At 49.5% G+C, this 24,918-nt stretch overlaps 1 protein-coding gene across 1 annotated transcript in view; it reads left to right on the top strand.

The window, feature by feature from the left end:
* exoc3l1 (exocyst complex component 3-like 1) overlaps positions 1-24,918 on the top strand; it is a 93,828-nt gene that overhangs the window by 43,075 nt on the left and 25,835 nt on the right. Inside the window, exons 5-8 of the mRNA XM_070896712.1 lie at positions 5,507-5,632; positions 8,044-8,144; positions 13,952-14,059; positions 20,511-20,661. Coding sequence (XP_070752813.1) covers positions 5,507-5,632; positions 8,044-8,144; positions 13,952-14,059; positions 20,511-20,661 — 486 coding nt within the window. The remainder of the gene's footprint in view (positions 1-5,506; positions 5,633-8,043; positions 8,145-13,951; positions 14,060-20,510; positions 20,662-24,918) is intronic.

The raw sequence follows: 24,918 nt of genomic DNA, 5'->3' as shown, positions 1-24,918 counted from the left end.
GCTCTCTGTTCTAATCTCTTACATTTAATCTCCAACAAATAAGGAACAAATAAGAGAATTTGCCTGCCGGTTGTGTTTTGCTGGTTGTGTTCATATGTATACCCTGGTAACCAATGGTGACTAAGTGATGATATCACACTGGTAGCCAATGGTGACCAAGTGATGATATTACACTGGTAACCAATGGAAACCATGAGATAATATCAGACTGGCCTTCGTGCAATGGTGCAGAACTGGTTTAGCCACTGATCGCAAGATCTGGCTGGGACACATCAAGCACTATCAGGCCCAGCTCTCCTTTGCCAGAACTATTCACTACACTAGAATCATCCTGGAATGCAACGATAACCCCCACCTTTATGTCTCGACTACCAACCATCTCCTTAAACCTCCCTTCCCCTGCCTCCTCCACACTGAGCCTCAAAAAGTGTCTCCGCCACGTCCTTCCTTTCTCCTAGCCCACCGCGCCAAATTTCCCCCAAGGTTCTCCCCTGCCCGAGCCCAGAACTCGTAGCTTTCTCTAGTTTTTCTCCTATTTCCCCTCATTCCTTCTCTGATCTCATCCTGTCTATGAAACCCATCTCCTGCTCTTGCGACCTTATTCCTACTAAACTGCTGACCTCAAACAAACTTCCTTTCTTAACCCCCATTCTAAATGATAGTGTAAACAGTTTTCTCTCCTCAGGTATTATCCCCTGCCCTTTTAAATCTGCCCTGATTCCCCTCCTCAAAAAAACCACCCTTGACAGCTCTGTCCTTGCATATTACCGCCCCATCACCAACCTTTCTTTCCTCTACCAAGTCATTGAACCAGTTGTCAGCTCTCAAATCCATGCACATCTTTCCCGCAACTCCACGTTTGAACCCCTCCGATCAGGTTTCCGCCCCTGCCAAAGCACTGAACAAGTCCTAATCAAAGTCACAAATAACATCCTGTGACTGTCACTGTGGTATGCTATGCCAACCCATCCCTCTCGGCCTGACTGCAGCCTATGGCATAGTTGACCATACCATGCTCCTCCAATGCCTCTCCCCCAGGGAACAGCTGGGTGGGATTGCCTTCACCTGGTTACACTCATATCTATCAAGTCATAGCTAGAGAATCTCCTGCAATGGCTTCTCTTCCCTCCCCTGCACCGTTATCTCTGTCGCCCCCAAGGTTAGCACTCTGGCATACTTTTCTTGTTAGGTTTCGTTGAACAATAGCCACTTACCTACACATTATCGCAGACCTATTTCTCTCTATCCTGAGAGTTTGCCCCTAATCTAAAACATTGGGTTTATATAAACCCCGTTGCCTGTTTGTTTAATCAAGGAGACCTGATAACTTATCACATCGTACAATGGTATCACACTGGTAACCACTGGCAACCGTGGGACGATATCACACTAGTAATCATCAGAACATAAGAACATAAGAATTATGAGCAGGAGTAGGCCATTCGGCCCTTCGAGCCTGCTCTGCTAGTCAATAAGATTTCTACCTCAACTCCACTTTCCTGCACTATCCCCATATCCCTTGATTCTCTTAATATCCAAAAATCTATCGCTCTCTGTCTTGAATATATTCAATGATTGAGTCTCCACAGCCATCTGGGGTAGAGAATTCCAAAGATTTACACCATCCTCATCTCATTCCTAAATGGCCGATCCCTTTATTCTGAGATTGTGGCCCCTGATTCTAGACTCCCCAGCCAGAGGAAACATCCTCCCTACATCTACCTTGTCAAGCCCTGTCAGAATTTTGTATGTTTCAATGAGATCACTAGTTCTTCTCAACTCTAGGGAATATAGGCCTTGTCTACTCAATATCTCCTCATAGGACAATCCCCCCATCCCAGGAATCAGTCTGGTGAACCTTCGTTGCAAGGAGAGCAAAACTGCACACAATACGCCAGATGCGGTCTCACCATGGGCCTACATAATTGCAGTAAAACGTCTTTACTCTTATACTCAAATCCTCTTGTAATAAAGGCCAACATACCATTCACTTTCCTAATTGTTTCCTGAATGTTAACTTTCAGTGATGCGTGTGCAAGGACACCCAGGTTCCTCTGAACACCAACATTTCCCAATCTCTCACCATTTTAAAACATACTCTAATTTTCTATTTTTCCTACCAAAGTGGATAACTTCACATGTCTCCACATTATATTCCATTTGCTATGTTCTTGCCCATTCACTTAGCCTGTCTATATCCCCTTGAAGCCTCTTTGCATCCTCCTCACAACTTACATTCCCACCTAGCTTACCATCATCAGCAAACTTGGATATATTACATTTGATCCCCTCATCCAAATCATTGATATAAATTATGAATAGCTAAGGCCCAAGCACCGATCCTTACGGTACCCCATTAGTTATAGCCTGCCAACCTGAAAGTGACTCATTTATCTCGACTCTCTGTTTTCTGTCCTTTAACCAATCCTCAATCCAACTTAGTATATTACCGCCAATCCCATGCGCCCTAATTTTGTTTAATAACCTCTTGTGTGGCATCTTATCGAATGCCTTCTGAAAATCCAAATGCACCAGCCACTGGTTCCCCCTTATCTATTCTGCTAGTTACAACCTCAAAAAACTCTAACAGATTTATCAAACATGATTTCCCTTTCATAAATCTGTGTTGACTCTGCCTAATCGTACCGTGTGTGAGTGTGGACATGGAGTGAGAATGCGATTGAACCGGGACTGTGTGTGAGTGTGGACGTGGAATGAGAATGGGATTGGACTGGGACTGTGTGTGAGTGTGGACATGGAGTGAGAATGCGATTGGACTGGGACTGTGTGTGAGTGTGGACATGGAGTGAGAATGCGATTGGACTGGGACTGTGTGTGAGTGTGGACATGGAGTGAGAATGGAATTGGACTGGGAACGTGTGTGAGTGAAGACATGGAGTGTGAATGGAATTGGACTGGGACTGTGTGTGAGTGAAGACATGGAATGAGAATAGGATTGGACTGGGACCGTGTGTGAGTGAAGACATGGAGTGTGAACGGAATTGGACTGGGACTGTGTGAGAGTGAAGACATGGAGTGTGAATGGAATTGGACTGGGACCGTGTGTGAGTGAAGACATGGAGTGTGATTGGAATTGGACTGGGACTGTGTGTGAGTGTGGACATGGAATGAGAATGGGATTGGACTGGGACCGTGTGTGAGTGAAAACATGGAATGAGAATAGGATTGGACTGGGACCGTGTGTGAGTGAAGACATGGAGTGTGAACGGAATTGGACTGGGACTGTGTGTGAGTGAAGACATGGAGTGTGAATGGAATTGGACTGGGACCGTGTGTGAGTGAAGACATGGAGTGTGAATGGAATTGGACTGGAACTGTGTGTGAGTGTGGACATGGAATGAAAATGGGATTGGACTGGGACCGTGTGTGAGTGAAGACATGGAGTGTGAATGGAATTGGACTGGGACTGTGTGAGAGTGTGGACATGGAGTGAGAATGCGATTGGACTGGGACTGTGTGTGAGTGTGGACATGGAGTGAGAATGGGATTGGACTGGGACCGTGTGTGAGTGAAGACATGGAGTGAGAATGGGATTGGACTGGGACTGTGTGTGAGTGAAGAAGGAAAAAAGAAAGACTTGCATTTATATAGTGCCTTTCACAACCACCGGACGTCTCAAAGTGCTTTACAGCCAATGAAGTACTTTTGGAGTCTAGTCACTGTTGTGATGTGGGAAATGCTGCCCACACTGTTGATTTGGGGCATCGAGTGGGAATGAGATTGAACTTTGCTAAAACTGAGTTTTATCTTTATAATGGCTGACATCTTGTAAAACACTGCTTGACACATGCACAGGCTGTGGGTTCGAGAGAATACAGATGAACATTCACCGTAAATGAATAAATTAAATTCTGCATTAATTACATGAGATTCCAGGATTTTGGCCAGGGATTCATATTCCACAAAACAATCTGTTTCCTCCAGGACAAATTTGTGACCGTGCTGATAACTACCAGTTGGTGCCTTCCATGAAGACACTGTGTTAATACTTGAAGAAATGTGACATGTTACTCAAATTATTAACTTGAAATAAATCTGGTTCAATTCCCGGAATGGATTCAACGGATACAAGCCAAGCTGTACACAAGAAGGGTGAGCAAGGTGCTGGGGTCTCCATAGGAACCAGACCCCAGCAAGAGTCAGGAGAGGAGGGGAGAACATTGGGGGCAAATAAGTCTGTTGCCCACCCAGCACAGGTTATTTCACAAACTGCTGATACCCGCCTCAGCGAGCTGCCATCCACTTTACAGAGCAGCTGGCTACCACCATGTCAGTCCCATTGGCCTCCCAGCCACATGCTGCCATCGCACAGCGGTGAAGGAGGAGCTTGTAATGAGCTCCTGTCAGAAATCAGACCCCTGTTTGTCATTGACACTAGCATCAAAACTCGGGGACGACAGCGTTCAATGGGCGACAGCGTTCAATGGGCCGCAGCGATCAATGGGCCACAGCGATCAATGGGCCACAGCGTTCAATGGGTGACAGTGATCAATGGGCCATACTTCATGGACGATATTGGATCAGCCACCCGTTCGTTGTACACCTCTCCCAATTTTCATATTGACTAACTTCACTGAATACACTGCTTACAATGATCGCAGGACACCATTCACAACACATACTGAAAATTAAACTTTAGCATCAAATATTTTGCTTGTGTCAAAGGGGAAAGGAGTGGGATGGGAGAGGAGAGAAGAGGAGCAAAGGGCGAAGAGGAGAGGGAGATGATTGGAGGGAAGGGGATGGGGACCTCCACCACCTAGAAGGACAAGGGCAGCAGACGCACACATATCGCATTGTGGGCTGGCCCGTGCTGTCCCTGGGCCCACACCTCTTCTGGGCCCCAAACTCACGCCTCTCCTCGGCCCCGATCACGTCACTCCATGATCTTTCGCCGCTCCGGCGCCACAACCTTGCTGCTCCTGCTGTACCTGCCCACGCTCCCATCAGCGACCTGGACCTTGGTGACATCTAATCCAGTTGCCCTCTTTACAGCCTTTGCTCTCCAGCAAGCGCTGTACCTTGAAGTGGTATGCTCCTTTGAATGCCCCGACCTGCTGATGGTCCTTGTAGGTCGCGGCTGCTGCGCTGTCTTTAGTATGTCTGGTGATTACAAAATGATCAATTTTAGTTGCCAAATGTGCCAGTGCCAAGTATTGATCAGTATCTTACATTGACCGGCCATCCAATTTGGGGCACTTGTGATTCTGTCAGTGGTGTGGCGTCTAATTGAAATGTCATCCATTGAAGTGGCGAGGTCTACCAACAGTGCCTTGTAGTCCTCGTGAAGCGTGGCACAGGTTATTTCGGGGAGGACATTGCCACCTGAACGGAGACCAGGTGACCTGGTATCAAACAACCAGCCTCCTGGTGCGGGAGAAATGGGTTCAAAGCTTTGGCCTCCAACCTGCCACGTTAAACAGGCCATTGTATGAGCTAATTGAAATGAATCGAACCCTTGATCTCCACTGTTTCTTCATTCCAGATGGCTGTGTCGGACTGGATGCAGAAAGCGTTAGAAGCTGAGGTGAACGATTGGTCCAGTGAGGAGGAGCCCGAGTCAGACCATGAGGGCTACTATCACTCCAGCCTGCCGGTGATTGTGACCCAGGTCAGTGGGAGGCCTGCACATTGATATAGTTCAGTGCCATGCCCGGTGCATGGAGCTGACGTGCTGGGAGCACCACGGTGCATCGGGTGCCAGCAGCCAGTTAAGGGCTGCTGCTGCTCATGCCATTTCCTCTCTTTATATATATATTTATATCTTTGGGGACTTTACAAGGGCAGCAACAAGGGCGGCGCCCCAGCAAGGAGAAGGGCATTTCGGAGCACGATTCTCCGTCCCCCTCTCCCCAGCCCCACCCCCACCCCCCACAACCATCTTCAATCCATAGGCCACCCCGAAGCGATAAGGGAGTGAAGGGTTATGGGGAGCGGATAGGGAAGTGGAGTTGAGTCCAGGATCAGATCAGCTATGATCTTATTAAATGGCAGAGCAGGCTCGAGAGGCCAATGGCTTACTCCTGCTCCTATTTCTTATGTTCTTAAGCTCAGCTGTTCCCATAGAGGCCCTCTAATTGAAATAAATCCAGGGGCTTTAACGAATCGTTTGCACACAGGTAGCCACCAGCATAGTCAGCCAAGTTGTGGTGCAGACACATAGAAGACCTTCGACTGTCACGCCTGATCATTTTGGGCCCAGGCTCCCACTACCCCGCCCTACATACCCTTTATCATTCTTCAGGCTCCTCCTCTTCGGCCCCTCTGTGTCTTGGATGTGATCATTTACAATTAGCGTTGACACTGAGAACTCACAACCAGTTTTCCCCTCCTTAACCCAGGGCGCTGATGCTAATTATAATGTCTGTGGCTCAGTGGGTAGCACTCTCACCTCTGTGTCAGAAGGTTATGGTTTAAGCCCACTCCACAGATGTGATCATATAATCCAGGCTGACAGTACATTGCAGTACTGAGGGAGTGTTGCACTGTCGGAGGTGCCGTCTTAAACCGAGGCCACGTCTGCCCTCTCAAGTGGACATAAAAGATTCCACGGCACTATTTCAAAGAAGAGCAGGGGTGTCCAGGCCCAATATTTATCTCTCAATCAACATTATTAAACAGATTAACTGGCCATTACCACATTGCTGTTTGCTGTGCTCAAATTGGCTGCCACATTTCCTACATAGCAACAGTAATTACGCTTCAAAAGAACTTCATTGGCTGTAAAGGGCTTTGCGACGGCCTCACTTTGGCCCGAGCGCCATTAGTGTCCGTCATCCTTCTGTGCCCCGCCCAAGTGCCGATTGTCCATGGGTGAGGCTGGATGGTGAGAATAAATGGGCTATTTCGCCGTGATGGACAGCACAGGGGGCTGGGATCAGGAGCAGGAACCCTGACTGATTTTTTTCTCCCTCCGTAACCCAAGGACGTTGATACCAATTGTGGCAGCACAAGGTGTTTCAGATGATGAAAGGATTTGATAGGGTAAATAAGGAGCAACTGTTTCGGCTGGTGGTGGGGGGGGGGGGGGGGGAGTCCAAACAAGGGGGTATAACCTTAAAATTAGAGCCAGGCCGTTCAGGGGTGATGTCAGGAAGCACTCCTTCACACAAAGGGTAGTGGAAATCTGGAATTCTCTCCCCCAAAACGCTGTTGAGACTGTGGGGGGGGGTCAATTGAACATAGCAAAACTGAGATTGATCACATTTTGTTGGGCAAGGGTATTAAGAGTTACAGCACCAAGGAGGGTAGGTGGAGTTAAGATACAGATCAGCCATGATCTAATTGAATGGTGGAGCAGGCTCGCGAGGCTGAATGGCCTCCACATGTTCCTATGCCCCCCACCACTATCCCAACTGAGATCAGTGAACTGATGGAGAATAAACACCACCTCCCAAACCTGGAACCTCCACCACCTAGAAGGACAAGGGCAGCAGGCGCATGGGAACACCACCACTTCCAAGTTCCCCTCCAAGTCACACACCATCCTGACTTGGACATATATCGGCCGTTCCTTCATCGTCACTGGGTCAAAATCCTGGAACTCTCTATCGAAGAGCACTGTGGGAGCACCTTCACCACACGGACTGCAGCGATTCAAGAAGGTGGCTCACCACCACCTTCTCCAGGGCAATTAGGGATGGGCAATGAACGCTGGCTTTGCCAGCGATGCCTATATACCAAGAATGAATTAAAAAAAGATGGTGACTGACTGATCTGTATTGTCATTATCTCAACCTGTGATAGTTACACTCTAAGCTATTAGCTGGATCCTAAAGACTGAAGTGTACAAATATTTACGGACCGGATGAAAACAAACTCACCAGCCACAGTTCCACTAGTTTCTGCATAATTACAACACCCTAGTAAAAGGGGTAATGACTGGAGTTTTAAAGAGGATGAGCAGATTATCCCCACTCGCTGGGACCAATGGCACGGCTCCTAACAGAGGTCAAGTTATATGTCGTGTTGTGTTCTGTGTACAGCCACCTTGACCTCTGAACTTTGCCCTTTTCCATCCAGATGCTGGAAGAGAATGTCCAGGTGGCGATAGTGATCGGCGACTGTCTCAGGGACCAAGTGGTGGCAATGGCCTTGCAGGAGCTAGAGACCTTCCTATACAGGTAACGCACAAATATAGCCAAATGGAGTAACAGTCCACACCTTCTGCATGGCTGACAGCTGATACAGCGACGGTAAAATGGTGCCAGTTGTTTACGAGACTCTGTTAAGTGTGTCACTATTTCCAAACCCAGTATCTGGAGCTGTTGCATTGAATAACTGTGTTCTGAGCTGATCCAGGCGGGGGGTTTGAAAGGGGTGCTGCAGGCTGGTATAGCCAATCTCACCAAATTGGTTGAGTGCTCGGGCTGGTGGCCTGTTTCTTAAAGGAATTTGGGGTCGAAATTCCATTGGGGTTCTCCTGATCTCCCGAATTGCTTCGCCAGAAACCCTGGAAAAAGACAGCGGTTATCGCCATTTTTCCAGAATTGCTGCCACTGTTGCAACGAGAATCCTAACCTAGCAAATTCTACCCCACTGACACTGATTTATTTAATTTGGACTTTCAGGAAGAATTCGGTAAAAGTTCCACACAAAAGGCTTCTAATGGAACTGAAAGCCACAGGAGTACAGAGTAGAACATGGATTTAAAAGTAGATCACATGGAGCTATAAAAAATATTAAAAGGTTTGGCTACGGTAAACCCAGACTATTACATTAGAGTAAGTCAGGAAAGGGGACCAGAGGAAATAAAATTAAATTATTGAAAGGTGAATTTAGCAGCTCTAAGGCATTGGAGAGGTGAGCTTCTGTAGTCTGAATGTTCTTGTCCAGCTCAGCTATTTTAAGTTCTTCTGACTTAAAATGCTTCAATCAAACTGGATTTCCAATGGACCAAATCCCTTGCCAATATCCAAACTATTTCAGTTTTACATCCACTGAAACATTCCTGATTCAAGGATATGCTGCATAAAATTATCTTTCTTAACACACACAGGGGTGAATTCCCTGGACATTCTCCCAATCCTAGAATTACAGAATAGTACAGCACAGAAGGAGGCCATTCGGCCCATCAAGTCTGCACCCTCTTTGAAAGAGCAATCCAGTTAGTCGTACATTTACGCATTTTTAGCAGGGTCTCTTCGGATCTGCAGAAGAGGGCAAGTTTTCCCTCGGAAATTCAAACCCACGTTTTTTTTTTATATGTGACCACTGCAGAGAAACTCTTTTTGGAGTTTACCTGCAAAACATAAACATTAAAACCATGCCACCCACCTGGGTGACACAGCAGACATTTTCAAGGCCCCTTTTTTTTTTTCTTTTTTTTTTTGGTTTTTTTTTGGGGCGCTAAAATCAAATTTTTCCAGTGCCCCCTATAAAAGGGGAGGGGGACACTAAAAGCACCGGCAATGAAAACAAATTAAACTTTAAAACGTAAAATCAAATTAAAATTTGGTTGCCGGGCGTGATGATGCACTCCTGTGCCTCCGGTGCCCACCTCTCGCGGAAGGCCGCGAGCGTACCGGTGGACACCGCGTGCTCCATCTCCAAGGACACCCTGGACTGGATGTAAGAGCGGAAGAGAGGCAGGCAGTCAGGTTGAACGACCCCCTCGACCGCCCGCTGCCTGGACCGGCTGATGGCACCCTTGGCCGTGCCCAGGAGCAGTCCTACGAGGAGGCCTTCGGACCTACCCGCTCCCCTCCGCACAGGGTGCCCAAAGATCAGGAGAGTGGGACTGAAGTGCAGCCAGAATTTCAGGAGCAGCCCCTTCAAATAATAAAACAGGGGCTGCAACCTTGTGCATTCCATAAAAACATGGAACACGGACTCTTCCAGACCGCAGAAATTGCAGGCGGCCTGGGAGTCCGTGAACCGGCTTAAAAATTTGTTGCACGGCACTGCTCCGTGCACCACCCTCCAGGCCAAGTCCCCGATGAATAGTGGGAGGACCCCTGCGTAGAGTGCCCTCCATCGGGGACCCCCGCCTCCTCTGGACGGCAAGATGGTACGCCATGGCGTGTCCGGATGGCCGGCGAGGATGGCAAAGTTGAGAGTGTGCAGGAGCAGCCCGTACAGGAAACCCCTCCGCGCGGAACTGAAAGGCACGGAGGGGATTTCCCCGAGGCGGCTCAAGTTGTGAGGCGCCGGCCCCCGAGGGAGGTTCCGGGGTTTGGCGCCGATGAGGAATTCCGTCCGGACGGGGGTCAGTTCGGACGGGATCTCCCCACGTGCCTGAGCCTCCTCGATGCACCTAACGGAGTCAGGGCCCAGAGCTGTTTTTAGCGACTCGATGGCATCGGCCGCGTGGCGGACGTTGGCAGAATTTAGGCGCCGCGCCAGCGTGTCTGGCGCCATCCAGCCCGCTCCTCCGCCATCGAGCAGGTCCCTGACCCTGGTCACCTCACCAGCCACAGCCCTCTCTTCCGACCGCCACATAAAACCTCGGCCGTGGAGGTACGGATTCCCGAGCAGCGGTTCCTGCAGGACGGCCGCCACTCCAGCCGGCGGAGAGCTGCGCTTGGTGGAGACTTTGTTCCAGACCCTGATGAGTTCCCTGTAAAAGACAGGCAGCTCCCGGAGGGCGGTCCTGGCACCCCCCAAGTTCACAAACAGGAGCTGCATGTCATAATTGAGGTCGCGCTGCTGGCGGAAGAAATACCTCGCCAGAGCGCACCACCTAGGAGGGGGCTCGACGTAAAGGTATCTCTGCAGGGTCTGAAGACGGAAAGTCGCGAGCTGGGCGCTGACGCACACCAACGACTGACCGCCCTCCTCAAGCGGGAGACTCAAGACCGCGGCAGAGACCCAGTGCTTCCTGTTGTTCCAGAAGAAGTCCACCAGCTTCTTCTGTATCTTGGCGACAAACGCAGGGGGAGGGGTCAAAGTGACCAGCCGGTACCACAACATTGCGGCCACCAGCTGGTTTATGACTAGCGCTCGACACCTGTAGGACAGCACTCGGAGCAGTCCTGTCCAGCGCCCTAGGCGAGCGGTGACCTTGGCCTCCAGCTCCTGCCAGTTCGCCGGCCAGGCTCCCTCGTCGGGGCTAAGGTAGACTCCCAGATAGAGGAGATGGGTCGTGCTCCAGGCAAAAGGCCTGAGCTCCTCCGGCAGGGAGTCCACCCGCCACTGACCCACCAGGAGTCCGGAACATTTCTCCCAGTTGATCCTGGCGGAGGACGCGGCCGAGTAAATCTCCTGGCACTCACGCATCCTCCGCAGGTCAGCGGGATCCTCTACCGCGAGGAGCACGTCATCGGCGTAAGCCGAGAGGACGACCTCCACGCCCGGCCCTTGCAGAGCCAGTCCCGTCAACCTCGTCCGCAAGAGGCGCAGGAAAGGCTCCACGCAAACGGCGTATAACTGGCCGGACATGGGGCATCCCTGGCGCACCCCTCTCCTAAAGCGAAGGGGCGCCGTCAAGGACCCGTTAACCTTAATCAGACACTCCGCGGCGGCATACAAAAGTCGGATCCGGGCGACGAAATGCGTCCCGAACCCGAAAGCGCGCAGAGTTCCGAGCAGATAGTCGTGATCCACCCTGTCGAACGCCTTCTCTTGGTCGAGGGATAGGAAGGCGACCGACAGACCAGCCTCCTGGGAACAATGGATGAGGTCCCGGACCAGATGGATGTTATCGTGGATTGTCCGGCCCGGGACCGTGTAGGACTGGTCGGGGTGGATCATGTGGTCCAGCACGGTACCAAGGCGAGCAGACATCGCCCTGGCGAAGATTTTGTAGTCCGTGCTGAGGAGGGAGACCGGGCGCCAGTTCTTAAGGAGGCGGAGATCGCCCTTCTTAGGCAGCAGGACGATGACTGCCCTGCGCCAAGAGAGGGGCATCTCCCCGGTCGCCAGACTTTCCCCCAGGAACCACTGCAGAGAATCACCAACAAACAGCAAGCAGCTTCTGTTAATTACTACCTGTCAGACAGAGTCTGTGAATGATTAAAACCAGCAGATTGTCTGGGTTCTTTAGTATGCTAACCAATTCTTCTCTGCCCCAACCCCCCTCCCACACTCTCACTCACTCACTATCATTCTCACTCGCTATCACTCTCACATTCACACTCACTCACTATCACTCACACTCACTGTCCCTCAAATCATCATCATCATAGGCAGTCCCTCGAAACGAGGATGACTTGCTTCCACGCCAAAAAGGGATGAGTTCACAGGTGTTTCAATGAAGGACCTAATATTCCCAAAAAGTTCCGAACTACATCCTAAAGGTTGGAAGATGCCTGTGCGTGGATTTTTTTAACGTGTGGTGGCCGTTGCATACCAACCACCACATGGGCTTGACAGAGCTAGGTCTTGGTCCAGTGGCAAGGGTTAACCAAGATGACTGGAGACTTGCTCTGCTGCACGGACCTAGTGCGTACACATATCGCAGTGTGAGCTGGTCCATGCTGCCCCTGGGCCCCGAACTCACGCCTCTCCTGGGCCCCAATCATGTCCCTCTAGTCTCTCGCTGCTCCTTCGCCCTGACCTCGCCGCTGCTTCTGTGTCTGCCCACGCTCCAAACACCGACCTGGACCTTGATGACGTCATGCTTTGCTGCCGTCACCCTCTTGCACCAGCTCACGCTGCTCCCTAAAGTAGTATGCCTCCTTGCTGCTCCCGAAGCCTCCATGCAGCTCCTTTTATGGCCCCGACCTGCCGCTGATGTTCTCACGCCACTCACTCTCACTCACTATCACTCACTCTCACACACAAACGCACACATGCACAAAAACACTCAAGACACACACACACTTGTACACACACACACATACAAACACCCTGGCGTGCACACCCGCACATGCAGACACACTTTCCAGCAGAGTCGACAGTGAGCGGGACCAGGAGCCTGGCTGATTTACCTCACCCTAGCCCAGTGCTGACGGTAACCGCAGTTCCCCCACTGTTAATGTAGCGGAGGCCAGCTCACTCAGCACAGGCCTGGCCTGGCACCATGAGCTCTGCAGCAGTAACACATGAGGACAACACACACATACACACCCCGGGGAGTATTGGACTATTGTAATCTGCAGTTTATAGTAGGTCTGTCCTGAGTTAGATGATGTGCTGGAGAACTGGTTTAGCAAGCTTTTCACTCCGATTCCCAGTAAATTTCCAATGTGTGAGTTCAGGAGCGTGTTGCTAGCGACACGGTTTACCAGAAGGTGGTGAATCGTGAGAGGAATTTATTACTGAATTTTAACTACTGAAAATGCTTCTTTGTTATCTTTCCAGAATGTTAATATTTTCCCTGCGCTGTACAAATTCCGATCCTGTGAAACATACAGTGTCAGCTGTGGCTCGGTGGGTAGCACACTCGCCTATGAGTCAGAGGTTATAGGTTCAAGTCCTGACACTCCATTGCAGTGCTGAGGGGGTGCTGCACTGTCGGAGGTGGCATAGTTCGATATTTGTAAAAGATCCCTTGGTTGATGTCATGGCTGATATTTATCCCTCAATCAACATCACTAAAACAGATTACCTGGTCATTATCACATTGCTGTTTGTGGGATCTTGCTGTTCACAAATTGACTGTTGCAATTCCCACATTACAACAGTGATTACATTCCAAAAGTACTTAATTGGCTGTAAAGCTCTTCGGGACATCCGGAGGTCATGAAAGGCGCTATATAAATGCAAGTCTTTTTTTAAATATTAATATTTCCTTCTCTTTCTCTCCAGTCTGTGCAGTGTACAGGTCTCGGGAGTCTGCTGGAGAAGTACAAAATCTGAAAACAGCTGCCCAGAATAGCTGGGTGTTTAATGTGTTATAAACGGTGCCGATGTAATGGGCTCCCCTATTAAATGGCAAATGATTAGTGCCATTTGTCGGATGTGGGCGGCTGCCCTTGATCAGCGGGGACGGTGTAAGTGGTGGTCCTTGTCCAGCTCTACCTTCATGCTCTGATTTACCTTCCTTTAGGTTCCGAGAGGCTGTGATCAGTTATGGGAAGGAGCGACAGAAGGACGCCCAGCCCAAGTATTACCTGCTGTACCTGCTGGCTGTGGTCAACAACTGCATCGCATTCAGGTGTGCAGCCTCCGCGTAACAGCTTACATGTGGCTCAAAATACCTCGAAACAATGAGACTCAGCTCAATGTGTCAAACCCTAGGCAGCGGGTTGGTAAAAGCAGATTATACAGTGGTCCCCCTCCCCACCCAGGCCTCCGTGGGTAACGTCAGCACCGCCAGTGCGGTACCCGAGTCACACAACGAGGTAGGCCTCACGCCTAGGCCTCAGGCTCCACTGAGCTCAATGGTCACAGCCGGGCTGTAGGGCCTACCAGTCACACAACTGAGGTAGGCCTCACGCTGAAGCCTCAGGCTCCACTGAGCTCAATGGTCACACCCAGGGGTGTAGGGCCTACCAGTCATACAACTGAGGTAGGCCTCACGCCGAAGCCTCAGGCTCCACTGAGCTCAGTGATCACAGCCTGGGCCAGGGGTGTAGGGCTTACCAGTCACACAACCGAGGGTAGGCCTCACGCCTAAGCCTCAGGCTCCACTGAGCTCAATGGCCAGGGGTTTAGGGCCTATCAGTCACACAACTGAGGTAGGCCTCACGCCGAGACCTTAGGCTCCACTGAGCTCAATGTTCACAGCCAGGGCCAGGGGTGTCGGGCCTATCATTGAACGTCAGGGCCAGAGAAGGATGGGAGGGCTTAGGGGGAATAATGCAACAGGGTCCCTGCTCCTGTCCCCTTCCCAGTGAGCCCAGCTGCACCATGCATGTGTGTGGGTTGCCGGGTAACACCCACCATGGCCAAATAGGCCGCCAATGCCCAACCTCTTGCCTGACGTGCGAAGAATACGATGGCCATACGTCCCCATTTTCGGTGGACAGTCCCCGGATGAGGGACTGTTGGCCAGAAACCGCGCGGATTCAAATCAGCAACCGCCTGAGCTCGTGCAACCCTGCGGCCGGTCAATAAGGTGGGCGGGGCCTGTGCGGCGGGGCGGGGCGGGGAGGCTTCCGATTGGCGGGAGGGACGTCAATCTCCTGCTTTCAACCAGTGGAGAGGCGGTGGACTCGCTGAGGGACTTTAATTTATGCTGAGGGACTTTAATTTATGCAGAGATCGCGCTGTGTGGCCACACATTCTCTGTGGATTCAGCTAACATCAAACTAACGTTCTTGCCTGGCTACCTACACTTTCCTACTTTGCTGTGCTCCCTCCCGCCCTGTGTGTCCCCGGATTCGATTGGGGAAACATGGTCACCCCGGCGAAGGACAGCCAGTTGTGTGAGGAAGTGAGCAGGCAGCCCCGGAAGAGCAGAAAGATCCAGAACCATCGGGGAGAGGTCCTTTGGTAAATTAAAACTTTGAAGGGGCTGGATTTTCATTGGGCTTGTGACTCCGTTAGCGCCCCAGTGGATTTGGAAATGATTATCGCTCGGGCGGCCAGATTCCAGCGCCTTGCCGGGAAATTTGGTGTGCAACGCCTCCCAGTAGCGCCCTGATCTCAACATTTGTTTTGCGCTAGCCCCTTAGCGCCCCCTAGTGATACCGCCGGAGAAAGCTGGTGGTCTGAGCTGTCCTGGTGGCGGTGAGGGAAGGAATGACTGCCTGAGGTAAGTGTGATTGCTTTCTTTTTGTTTTCTTTTTGAGATTTATCGTTATTTGGGGTGAGTAATGTATTGGGAATGTTTTTTGTGCCGATTTCTTTTTGCAGGGAGGCCTCATTTAGGACACTCCGAAGCCAGCTCCTTAGCAACTGATATTCAGTTGCTCACCCGGCCTAGCGCCCCAAGATAAATGTGGAGCCTCCCCTAGCTCTCCGCCACACTCTCAGGGCCCAGATGCTGAGTTCTTTGGGCTGCCGACACAAACCATCTCCCGGTGCAAAATTTATCCACCGCCCGACATTACCGCCTCTCGAAACCCTCAACCAAAAATCCATCCCGTTAACTTTTAAAGTTGTCAGCCGTGGCTCAGTGGTCGCGCACTCGCCTCTGAGCCGGCAGGTCGTGAGTTCAAGTCCCACACCAGAGAACAAAACCTGGGGCCACACTTCAGTTCAGTGCTGTCGGAGGAGGAATCGTGCTGTATGCAAATTAGCTGCCGCATTTCCTGCACTTCTAACTTTCTTCATTGACTGTGAAGCTTTGGGATGGCCTGAGGTTGTGAAAGGCGCTATATAAATGCAGGTCCGTTGATCTTTAAATACGCGTACTGTGGGTTTCATCCTCCCCTGTGCGGCACTAAACCTCACCGATCAGAAAGATCAGCTCCAATTTCAGCCATGGGGCTGGGGCTCGGAATGAATTGAGGTGATCCTGCCCAGTTGCCACTGCTGGATGGTGCATTGGGTAAACGGATATTCGGGGAAGCAGAAAATCTAGTCTGTTATGATGCTGCTCTTGGTTGAAATGGCCAACTGATATGTTGTGAGCAGGATGCAGAGACTTCAAGGGGATATAGACAGGCTAAGTGAATGGGCAAGAACATGGCAAATAGAATATAATGTGGAGAAATGTGAAGTTATCCACTTTGGTAGGAAAAATAGAAAAGCAGAGTATTTTTTAAATGATGAAAGATGAGGAAGTGTTGGTGTTCAGGGGGACCTGTGTGTCCTTGTACATGAATCACTGAAAGTTAACATGCAGGTACAGCAAGCAATTAAGAAATCAAATGGCATGTTGGCCTTTATTACAAGAGGATTTGAGTATAAGAGTAAAGACGTCGTACTGCAATTATATAGGGCCCTGGTAAGAAGGAGGAACTGAGGGAAATCCTTATTAGTCGAGAATTTGTGTTGGGGAAATTGATGGGATTGAAGGCCGATAAATCCCCAGGGCCTGATGGTCTGCATCCCAGAGTATTCTAGGAGGTGGCCTTGGAAATAGCGGATGCATTGACAGTCATTTTCCAACATTCCATTGACTCTGGATCAGTTCCTATGGAGTGGAGGGTAGCCAATGTAACCCCACTTTTTAAAAATGGAGGGAGAGAGAAAACAAGGAATTATAGACCAGTCAGCCTGACATCAGTAGTGGGTAAAATGATGGAATCAATTATTAAGGATGTCATAGCAGCGCATTTGGAAAGAGATGACATGATAGGTCCAAGTCAGCATGGATTTGTGAAAGGGAAATCATGCTTGACAAATCTTCTGGAATTTTTTGAGGATGTTTCCAGTAGAGTGGACAAGGGAGAACTAGTTGATGTGGTGTATTTGGACTTTCAGAAGGCTTTCGACAAGAGATTAATGTGCAAAGTTAAAGCACATGGGATTGGGGGTACTGTGCTGACGTGGATTGAGAACTGGTTGGCAGACAGGAAGCAAAGATTAGGAGTAAATGGGTAGTTTTCAGAATGGCAGGCAGTGACTAGTGGGGTACCGCAAGGTTCTGTGCTGGGGCCCCAGCTGTTTACATTGTACATTAATGATTTAGACGAGGGGATTAAATGTAGTATCTCCAAATTTGTGGATGACACTAAGTTGGGTGGCAGTGTGAGCTGCGAGGAGGATGCTATGATGCTGCAGAGTGACTTGGATAGGTTAGGTGAGTGGGCAAATGCATGGCAGATGAAGTATAATGTGGATAAATGTGAGGTTATCCACTTTGGTTGTAAAAACAGAGAGACAGACTATTATCTGAATGGTGACAGATTAGGAAAAGGGCAGGTGCAAAGAGACCTGGGTGTCATGGTACATCAGTCATTGAAGGTTGGCATGCAGGTACAGCAGGCGGTTAAGAAAGCAAATGGCATGTTGGCCTTCATAGCGAGGGGATTTGAGTACAGGGGCAGGGAGGTGTTACTACAATTGTACAGGGCCTTGGTGAGGCCACACCTGGAATATTGTGTACAGTTCTGGTCTCCTAACCTGAGGAAGGACATTCTTGCTACTGAGGGAGTGCAGTGAAGGTTCACCAGACTGATTCCCGGGATGGCGGGACTGACATATCAAGAAAGACTGGATCAACTGGGCTTGTATTCACTGGAGTTCAGAAGAATGAGAGGGAATCTCATAGAAATGTTTAAAATTCTGACAGGTTTAGACAAGTTAGATGCAGGAAGAATGTTCACAATGTTGGGGAAGTCCAGAACCAGGGCTCACTGTCTAATGATAAAGGGTAAGCCATTTAGAACCGAGATGAGGAGAAACTTCTTCACCCAGAGAGTGGTGAACCTGTGGAATTCTCTACCACAGAAAGTTGTTGAGGCCAATTCACTAAATATATTCAAAAAGGAGTTAGATGTAGTCCTTACTACTAGGAGGATCAAGGGGTATGGCAAGAAAGCAGGAATGGATTACTGAAGTTGCATGTTCAGCCATGAACTCATTGAATGGCGGTGCAGGCTCGAAGGGCCGAATGGCCTACTCCTGCACCTATTTTCTATGTTTCTATGGTGAAACCTCACCTGGAGTATTGTGGTCAGTTTTGATCTCCTTACTGAAGGAAGGATACACTTACATAGAGGGAGTGCAACGAAGGTCCACCAGACTGATTCTTGGGATGGGGGGATTATCCTGTGAGGAGTGATTGAGAAGACAAATGACATCCTTTGTGACACTGACAAAGGTAAACTATCCCTCCCCGTCCTTCTGGACCTGTCTGCAGCCTTTGACACGGTTGACCACTCCATCCTCCTCCAACGCCTCTTCACCGTGGTCCAGCTGGGTGGGACTACATACGCCTGGTTCCATTCTTATCTATCTAATCATAGCCAGAAAATCTCCTGCAATGGCTTCTCTTCCCACTCCCGCATCGTTGCCTCTGGTGTCCCCCAAGGATCTGTCCTTGGCCCCCTCCTATTTCTCAAGTACATGTTGCCCCTTGGCGATATCATCCGGAAACACAGCGTCAGTTTCCATAGGTACGCTGACGACACCCAGCTCTACCTCTCCCACTTCTCTCGATCCCTGCTTGGTATCTAAATTGTCAGATTGGATGAGCAGAAATGTTCCCCAATTAATATCAGGAAGACCAAAGCCATTATCTTTGGACCCCGTCACAAACTGCGTTCACTAACCACAGACTCCATCCCTCTCCCTAGCATCAATCTGAGGGTGAACAAGATTGTTCGCAACCTAGGTGTCGTATTTGACCCTGAAATGAGTTTCCAGCCACATATCCGCGGCATAACTAAAACCGCCATTTTCCACCTCCGTAACATTGCCCGCCTCTGCCCCTGCCTTAGCTCTTCTGCTGCTGAAACCCTCATCCATGCCTTTGTTACCTCTAGACTTGATTACTCCAACTCACTCCTGGCTGGCTTCCCACATTCCACACGACATAAACTTGAAGCCATCCAAAACTCAGCAGCCTGTGTACTAACCCGCACCAAATCAAGATCACCCATCACCCCTGTGCTCGCTGACCTACATTGGCTCCCAGTTGATTTAAAAATTCTCATCCTTGTTTACAAATCACTCCATGGCCTTGCCCCTCCCTATCTCTAATCTTTTTCAGTCTCACAACCCCACAAGATGTCTGCGCGCCTCAAATTCTGGCTCTTGAACATCCCTCATTATAACTGCTCAACCATCGCTGGCCGTGCCTTCAGTGCTTCAGACCTAAACTCTGGAACTCCCTCCCTAAACCTCTCCGCCTCTCTACCTCTCTTTCCTCCTTTAAGATGCTCCTTAAAACCTACCTCTTTAAACAAGCTTTTGGTCATCTGCCTTAATTTCTTCTGTGGATCAGTGTCAAATTTATCCGTTTGTCTGTAACACTGCTGTGAAGCGTCTTGGGATGTTTTGCTACATTAAAGGAGCTATATAAATAAAAGTTATTATTATGTTATAGAAACATAGAAAACATAGAAACATGTAAACATAGAAAATAGGTGCAGGAGTAGGTCATTTGGCCCTTCGAGCCTGCACCGCCATTCAATGAGTTCATGGCTGAACATGCAACCTCAGTACCCCATTCCTGCTTTCTCGCCATACCCCTTGATCCCCCTAGCAGTAATGTTCCCTAGAGTTTAGAAGAATGAGAGGTGATTTCAATGAAATTTACAAATTTCTTACAGGGCTTGACAGGGTAGATACAGGGAGGATGTTTCCTGGGGCTGGGGAGTCTAGAACCAGGGCTCACAGTCTCAGAATAAGGGGTTGGCCATTTAGGACTGAGATGAGGCGAAATTTCTTCACTCAGAGGGTGGTAAATCTCTGGAATTCTCTACCCCAGAGGGCTGTAGAAGCTCAGTCTTTGAGTATATTCAAGACAGAGATCGATAGATTTTTGGATATTAAAGGAATCAAGGGATATGGGAATAGTGCAGGAAAGTGGAGTTGAGGTAGAAGATCAGCCATGATCTTATTGAATGGCGGAGCAGGCTCGAGGGGCCGAATGGCCTACTCCTAATTCTGATGTTCTTATGTTGAGTCTCACACATGAAAGACGGCCACTTGGGCGGAGCACAGAGTGGGGAGCTGCAGCTCTGCATCAGGAGGAGTGGGGAACTAACTGTGTCTATATGGATGGACGATGCAGCGTTAATTGATGGCAACCCCGCTTTGTGTTTCAGGCAATCTGTCCAGTGGCTGCAGCAGCAGTGCGCCCAGGGTTACCACGGCGACAGCTGCACTAAATCACCGCACTCCATCGACACGGCGGTGGACAGAGCCATGAAGAAAGGCTGCAGGCTGCTGATGGACGAGATGCTTTCAGAGCTGCAGGTACATAGAAACATAGAAAATAGGTGCAGGCGTAGGCCATTCAGCCCTTCTAGCCTGCACCGCCATTCAAAGAGTTCATGGCTGAACATGCAACTTCAGTACCCCATTCCTGCTTTCTCGCCATACCCCTTGATCTCCCTAGTAGTAAGGACTTCATCTAACTCCTTTTTGAATATATTTAGTGAATTGGCCTCAACTACTTTCTGTGGTAGAGAATTCCACAGGTTCACCACACTCTGGGTGAAGAAGTTTCTCTTCATCTCGGTCCTAAATGGCTTACCCCTTATCCTTAGACTGTGACCCCTGGTTCTGGACTTCCCCAACATTGGGAACATTCTTCCTGCATCTAACCTGTCTAAACCCATCAGAATTTTAAATATTTCTATGAGGTCCCCTCTCATTCTTCTGAACTTCAGTGAATACAAGCCCAGTTGATCCAGTCTTTCTTGATGGGTCAGTCCCGCCATCCTGGGAATCAGTCTGGTGAATCTTCGCTGCACTCCCTCAATAGCAAGAATGTCCTTCCTCAAGTAAGGAGACCAAACCTGTACACAATACTCCAGGTGTGGCCTCACCAAGGCCCTGTACAACTGTAGCAACACCTCCCTGCCCCTGTACTCAAATCCCCTCGCTATGAAGGCCAACATGCCATTTGTTTTCTTAACCGCCTACTGTACCCAACGTGGAAGGATTCGTGTGGGCTGGAGCCCAGGAGCGGGAAGGCCAGTGTCTTATTAGTGGGTGCAGCCGCGTGCTGGTTGTGTTAGTGCATCAGTAATCCAGAGGCCTGGAATAATAATCCAGGGAACAGCAGGTTCAAATCCCTCCGTGGCAATTTGAGAATTTGAATTCAGTTTAAAAGAATCTGGTTTCGGTAAAAGTGACCATGAAGCTGTCAGATTGTTGTAAAACCAGTTCACTAATGTCCTCTAGGGAAGGAAGCCTGCCGTCCTTACCCGGTCTGTGACACCAGTCCCACAGAGACCTGGTTGACTGTTAGCTGTCCTCTGAAGTGGCCTAGCGAGCCACTCAGTTGTATCAATCTCGGCAACTGGGTCTGTGCACTAAATGCCAGCGATGCCCACATCTCCAGAATTCATTATTTTTAAACACCCAATCATTTGCAGACAAGCGTGATAATAACATCCCCCTCCCATTAGAGTGTTAGTGGCTCTCCCACTGCTCTGTAATACGCTTAAAACCATCAGAGTGATCAGAACATCGCCATCTGTTTGTTGGGAGTTAGTATACACCCTGGACACTGCGGGGTGTGATATAGTCTAACAACACTGACACAGACACACGCTCTACAAGATGGCCCTTAACAGAAACCCCTGTCATCATGTGACCTTGCCACATGATCCTTTATTATTTACATCAGTGGTTGCAGTACATCAGTAGTCCACTATGGGGAGCTCTATTACACGGAGCAGGGTGGGTTTTCACATCGATTCCTCCACCCGGACCTTTTGGAACAAACATCTCCCCTGTCTGCGGGTCCTTCAGGAAATCGGTTCGGGGCCGTCTCAGTCAAGTGCCTGATGGTCAAACTTTGCAACGAGTGGCACAAAATGGATTCTCACTGAGAGAGGCGTAATTAATCCACGGTGTAAGAATTGGTGTATTCAGGGGGATGTGTTCTTCTGAGATTGGTGCTAAGTCACATAGTTACGGCAGCTTAGAGAGAATTTTACTCTGTGTCTAACCCTTGGTGTACCTGTCCTGGGAGTGTTCGATTGGACAATTTGGAGTGAGCTGTTTTCTATATATAATCCATGCTGTACCCGACCTGGGAGTGTTTGATGAGACAGTGTAGCGGGAGCTTTACTCTGTATCTAACCCAGGCTGTACCTGCCCTGGGAGTTTGATGGGACAGTGTAGAGGGAGCTTTACTCTGCATCTAAAAAAAAGAAAGACTTGGATTTATATAGTGCCTTTCCCGCCAATTAAGTACTTTTGGAGTGCAGTCACTGTTGTAATGTAGGAAACGCGGCAGCCAATTTGCTCACAAGCAAACTCCCACAAACAGCAATGTGATAATGACCAGATAATCTGCCCTTTTTGTTATGTTGATTGAGGGATAAATATTGGCCAGGACATCAGGGATAACTCCCCTGCTCTTCTTTGAATTAGTGCCATGGGATCTTTTACATCCACCTGAGAAAGCAGACAGGGCCTCGGTTTAACGTCTCATCTGAAAGGCAGCACCTCGGACAGTGCAGCGCTCCCTCAGCGCTACACTAGAGTGTCAGTCTAGTGCTAACTAGTGCTGTACCTGCCCTGGGAATGTTTGATGGGATAGTGTAGAGGGAGCTTTACTCTGTACCTAACCTGTGCTGTACCTGCCCTGGGAGTGTTTGATGGGACAGTGTAGAGGGAGCTTTACTCTGTATCTAACCCATGCTGCACCTGTCCTGGGAGTATTTGATGGGACAGTGTAGAGGGAGCTTTACTCTGTACCTAACCTGTGCTGTACCTGCCCTGGGAGTGTTTGATGGGACAGTGTAGAGGGAGCTTTACTCTGTATCTAACCCGTGCTGTACCTGCCCTGGGAGTGTTTGATAGGACAGTGTACAGGGACACCCTCAAAGCCTCCTTGATAAAGTGCAACATTCCCACTGACACCTGGGAATCCCTGGCCAAAGACCGCCCAAAATGGAGGAAAAGCATCCGGGAGGACGCTGAGCACCTCGAGTCTCGTCGCCGAGAGCATGCAGAAAACAAGCACAGACAGCGGAAGGAGCGTGCGGCAAACCAGACTCCCCGCCCACCCTTTCCTTCAACCACTGTCTGTCCCACCTGTGACAGAGACTGTAATTCCCATATTGAACCGTACAGTCACCTGAGAACTCACTTTTAGAGTGGAAGCAAGTCTTCCTCGATTTCAAGGGACTGCCTATGATGATGATGATATAGAGAGAGCTTTACTGTGTATCTAACCCCGTGCTTTACCTGCCCTGGGAGTGTTTGATGGAACAGTGTTTTTTTTAATTTATTCTTGGGATGTGGGCGTCGCTGGCAAGGCCAGCATTTATTGCCCACCCCTAATTGCCCTTGAGAAGGTGGTGGTGAGCCGCCGCCTTGAGCCGCTACAGTCTGTGTGGTAAAGATGTGCGAGGACCATCAGTGGCAGGTCAGGGCCTTCAAAGGCGAGCAGCATGGAGCATATCACTCCAGGGAGCAGCGTGAGCTAGTGCAGGAGAGTGATGGCTGTGAAGACGGCAACTGGATTGGACATCACCATAACCCAGGTCGATGACTGGAGCGTGGGTAGGTACAGCAGGAGCAGCGAGGTTGGCGTGCACGAGAGGCGAGTGATCGTGGAGCGAATTGATTGTAATATCTCCAAGTTTGCAGATGACACTAAACTGGGTGGTGGTGTGAGCTGTGAGGAGGATGCTAAGAGGCTGCAGGGTGACTTTGACAGGTTAGGTGAGTGGGCACATGCACGGCAGATGCAGTATAATGTGGATAAATGTGAGGTTATCCATTTTGGGGGCAAAAACACGAAGGCAGAATATTATCTGAATGGCGACAGATGAGGAAAAGGGGAGGTGCAACGAGACCTGGGTATCATGGTTCATCAGACATTGAAAGTTGGCATGCAAGTACAGCAGGCGGTGGTGAAGAAGGCAAATGGTATGTTGGCCTTCATAGCTAGGGGATTTGAGTATAGGAGCAGGGAGGTCTTACTGCAGTTGTACAGGGCCTTGGTGAGGCCTCACCTGGAATATTGTGTTCAGTTTTGGTCTCCTAATCTGAGGAAGAATGTTCTTGCTATTGAGGGAGAGCAGCGAAGGTTCACCAGACTGATTCCCAGAATGGCAGGGCTGACATATGAGGAGAGACTGGATCAACTGGGCATTTATACACTGGAGTTTAGAAGGATGAGAGGGGATTTCATAGAAACATATAAGATTCTGATGGGACTGGACAGATTAGATGCGGGAAGAATGTTCCCGATGTTGGGGAAGTCCAGAACAGGGGACATAGTCTTAGGATAAGGGGTGGGCCATTTAGGACTGAGATGAGGAGAAACTTCTTCACTCAGAGAGTTGTTAACCTGTGGAATTCCATGCCGCAGAGAGTTGTTGATGCCAGTTCATTGGATATATTCAAGAGGGAGTTAGATATGGCCCTTATGGCTAAAGGGATCAAGGGATGTGGAGAGAAAGCAGGAAAGGGGTACTGAGGGAATGATCTTATTGAATGGTGGTGCAGGCTCGAAGGGCCGAATGGCCTACTCCTGCACCTATT

Source organism: Pristiophorus japonicus, chromosome 13 (genome assembly GCF_044704955.1).
Source record: "Pristiophorus japonicus isolate sPriJap1 chromosome 13, sPriJap1.hap1, whole genome shotgun sequence".
Lineage (NCBI taxonomy): Eukaryota > Metazoa > Chordata > Chondrichthyes > Pristiophoridae > Pristiophorus > Pristiophorus japonicus.
The sequence above is the reverse complement of the archived record's forward strand: the minus strand, read 5'-3'. Positions and strand labels throughout refer to the sequence as shown.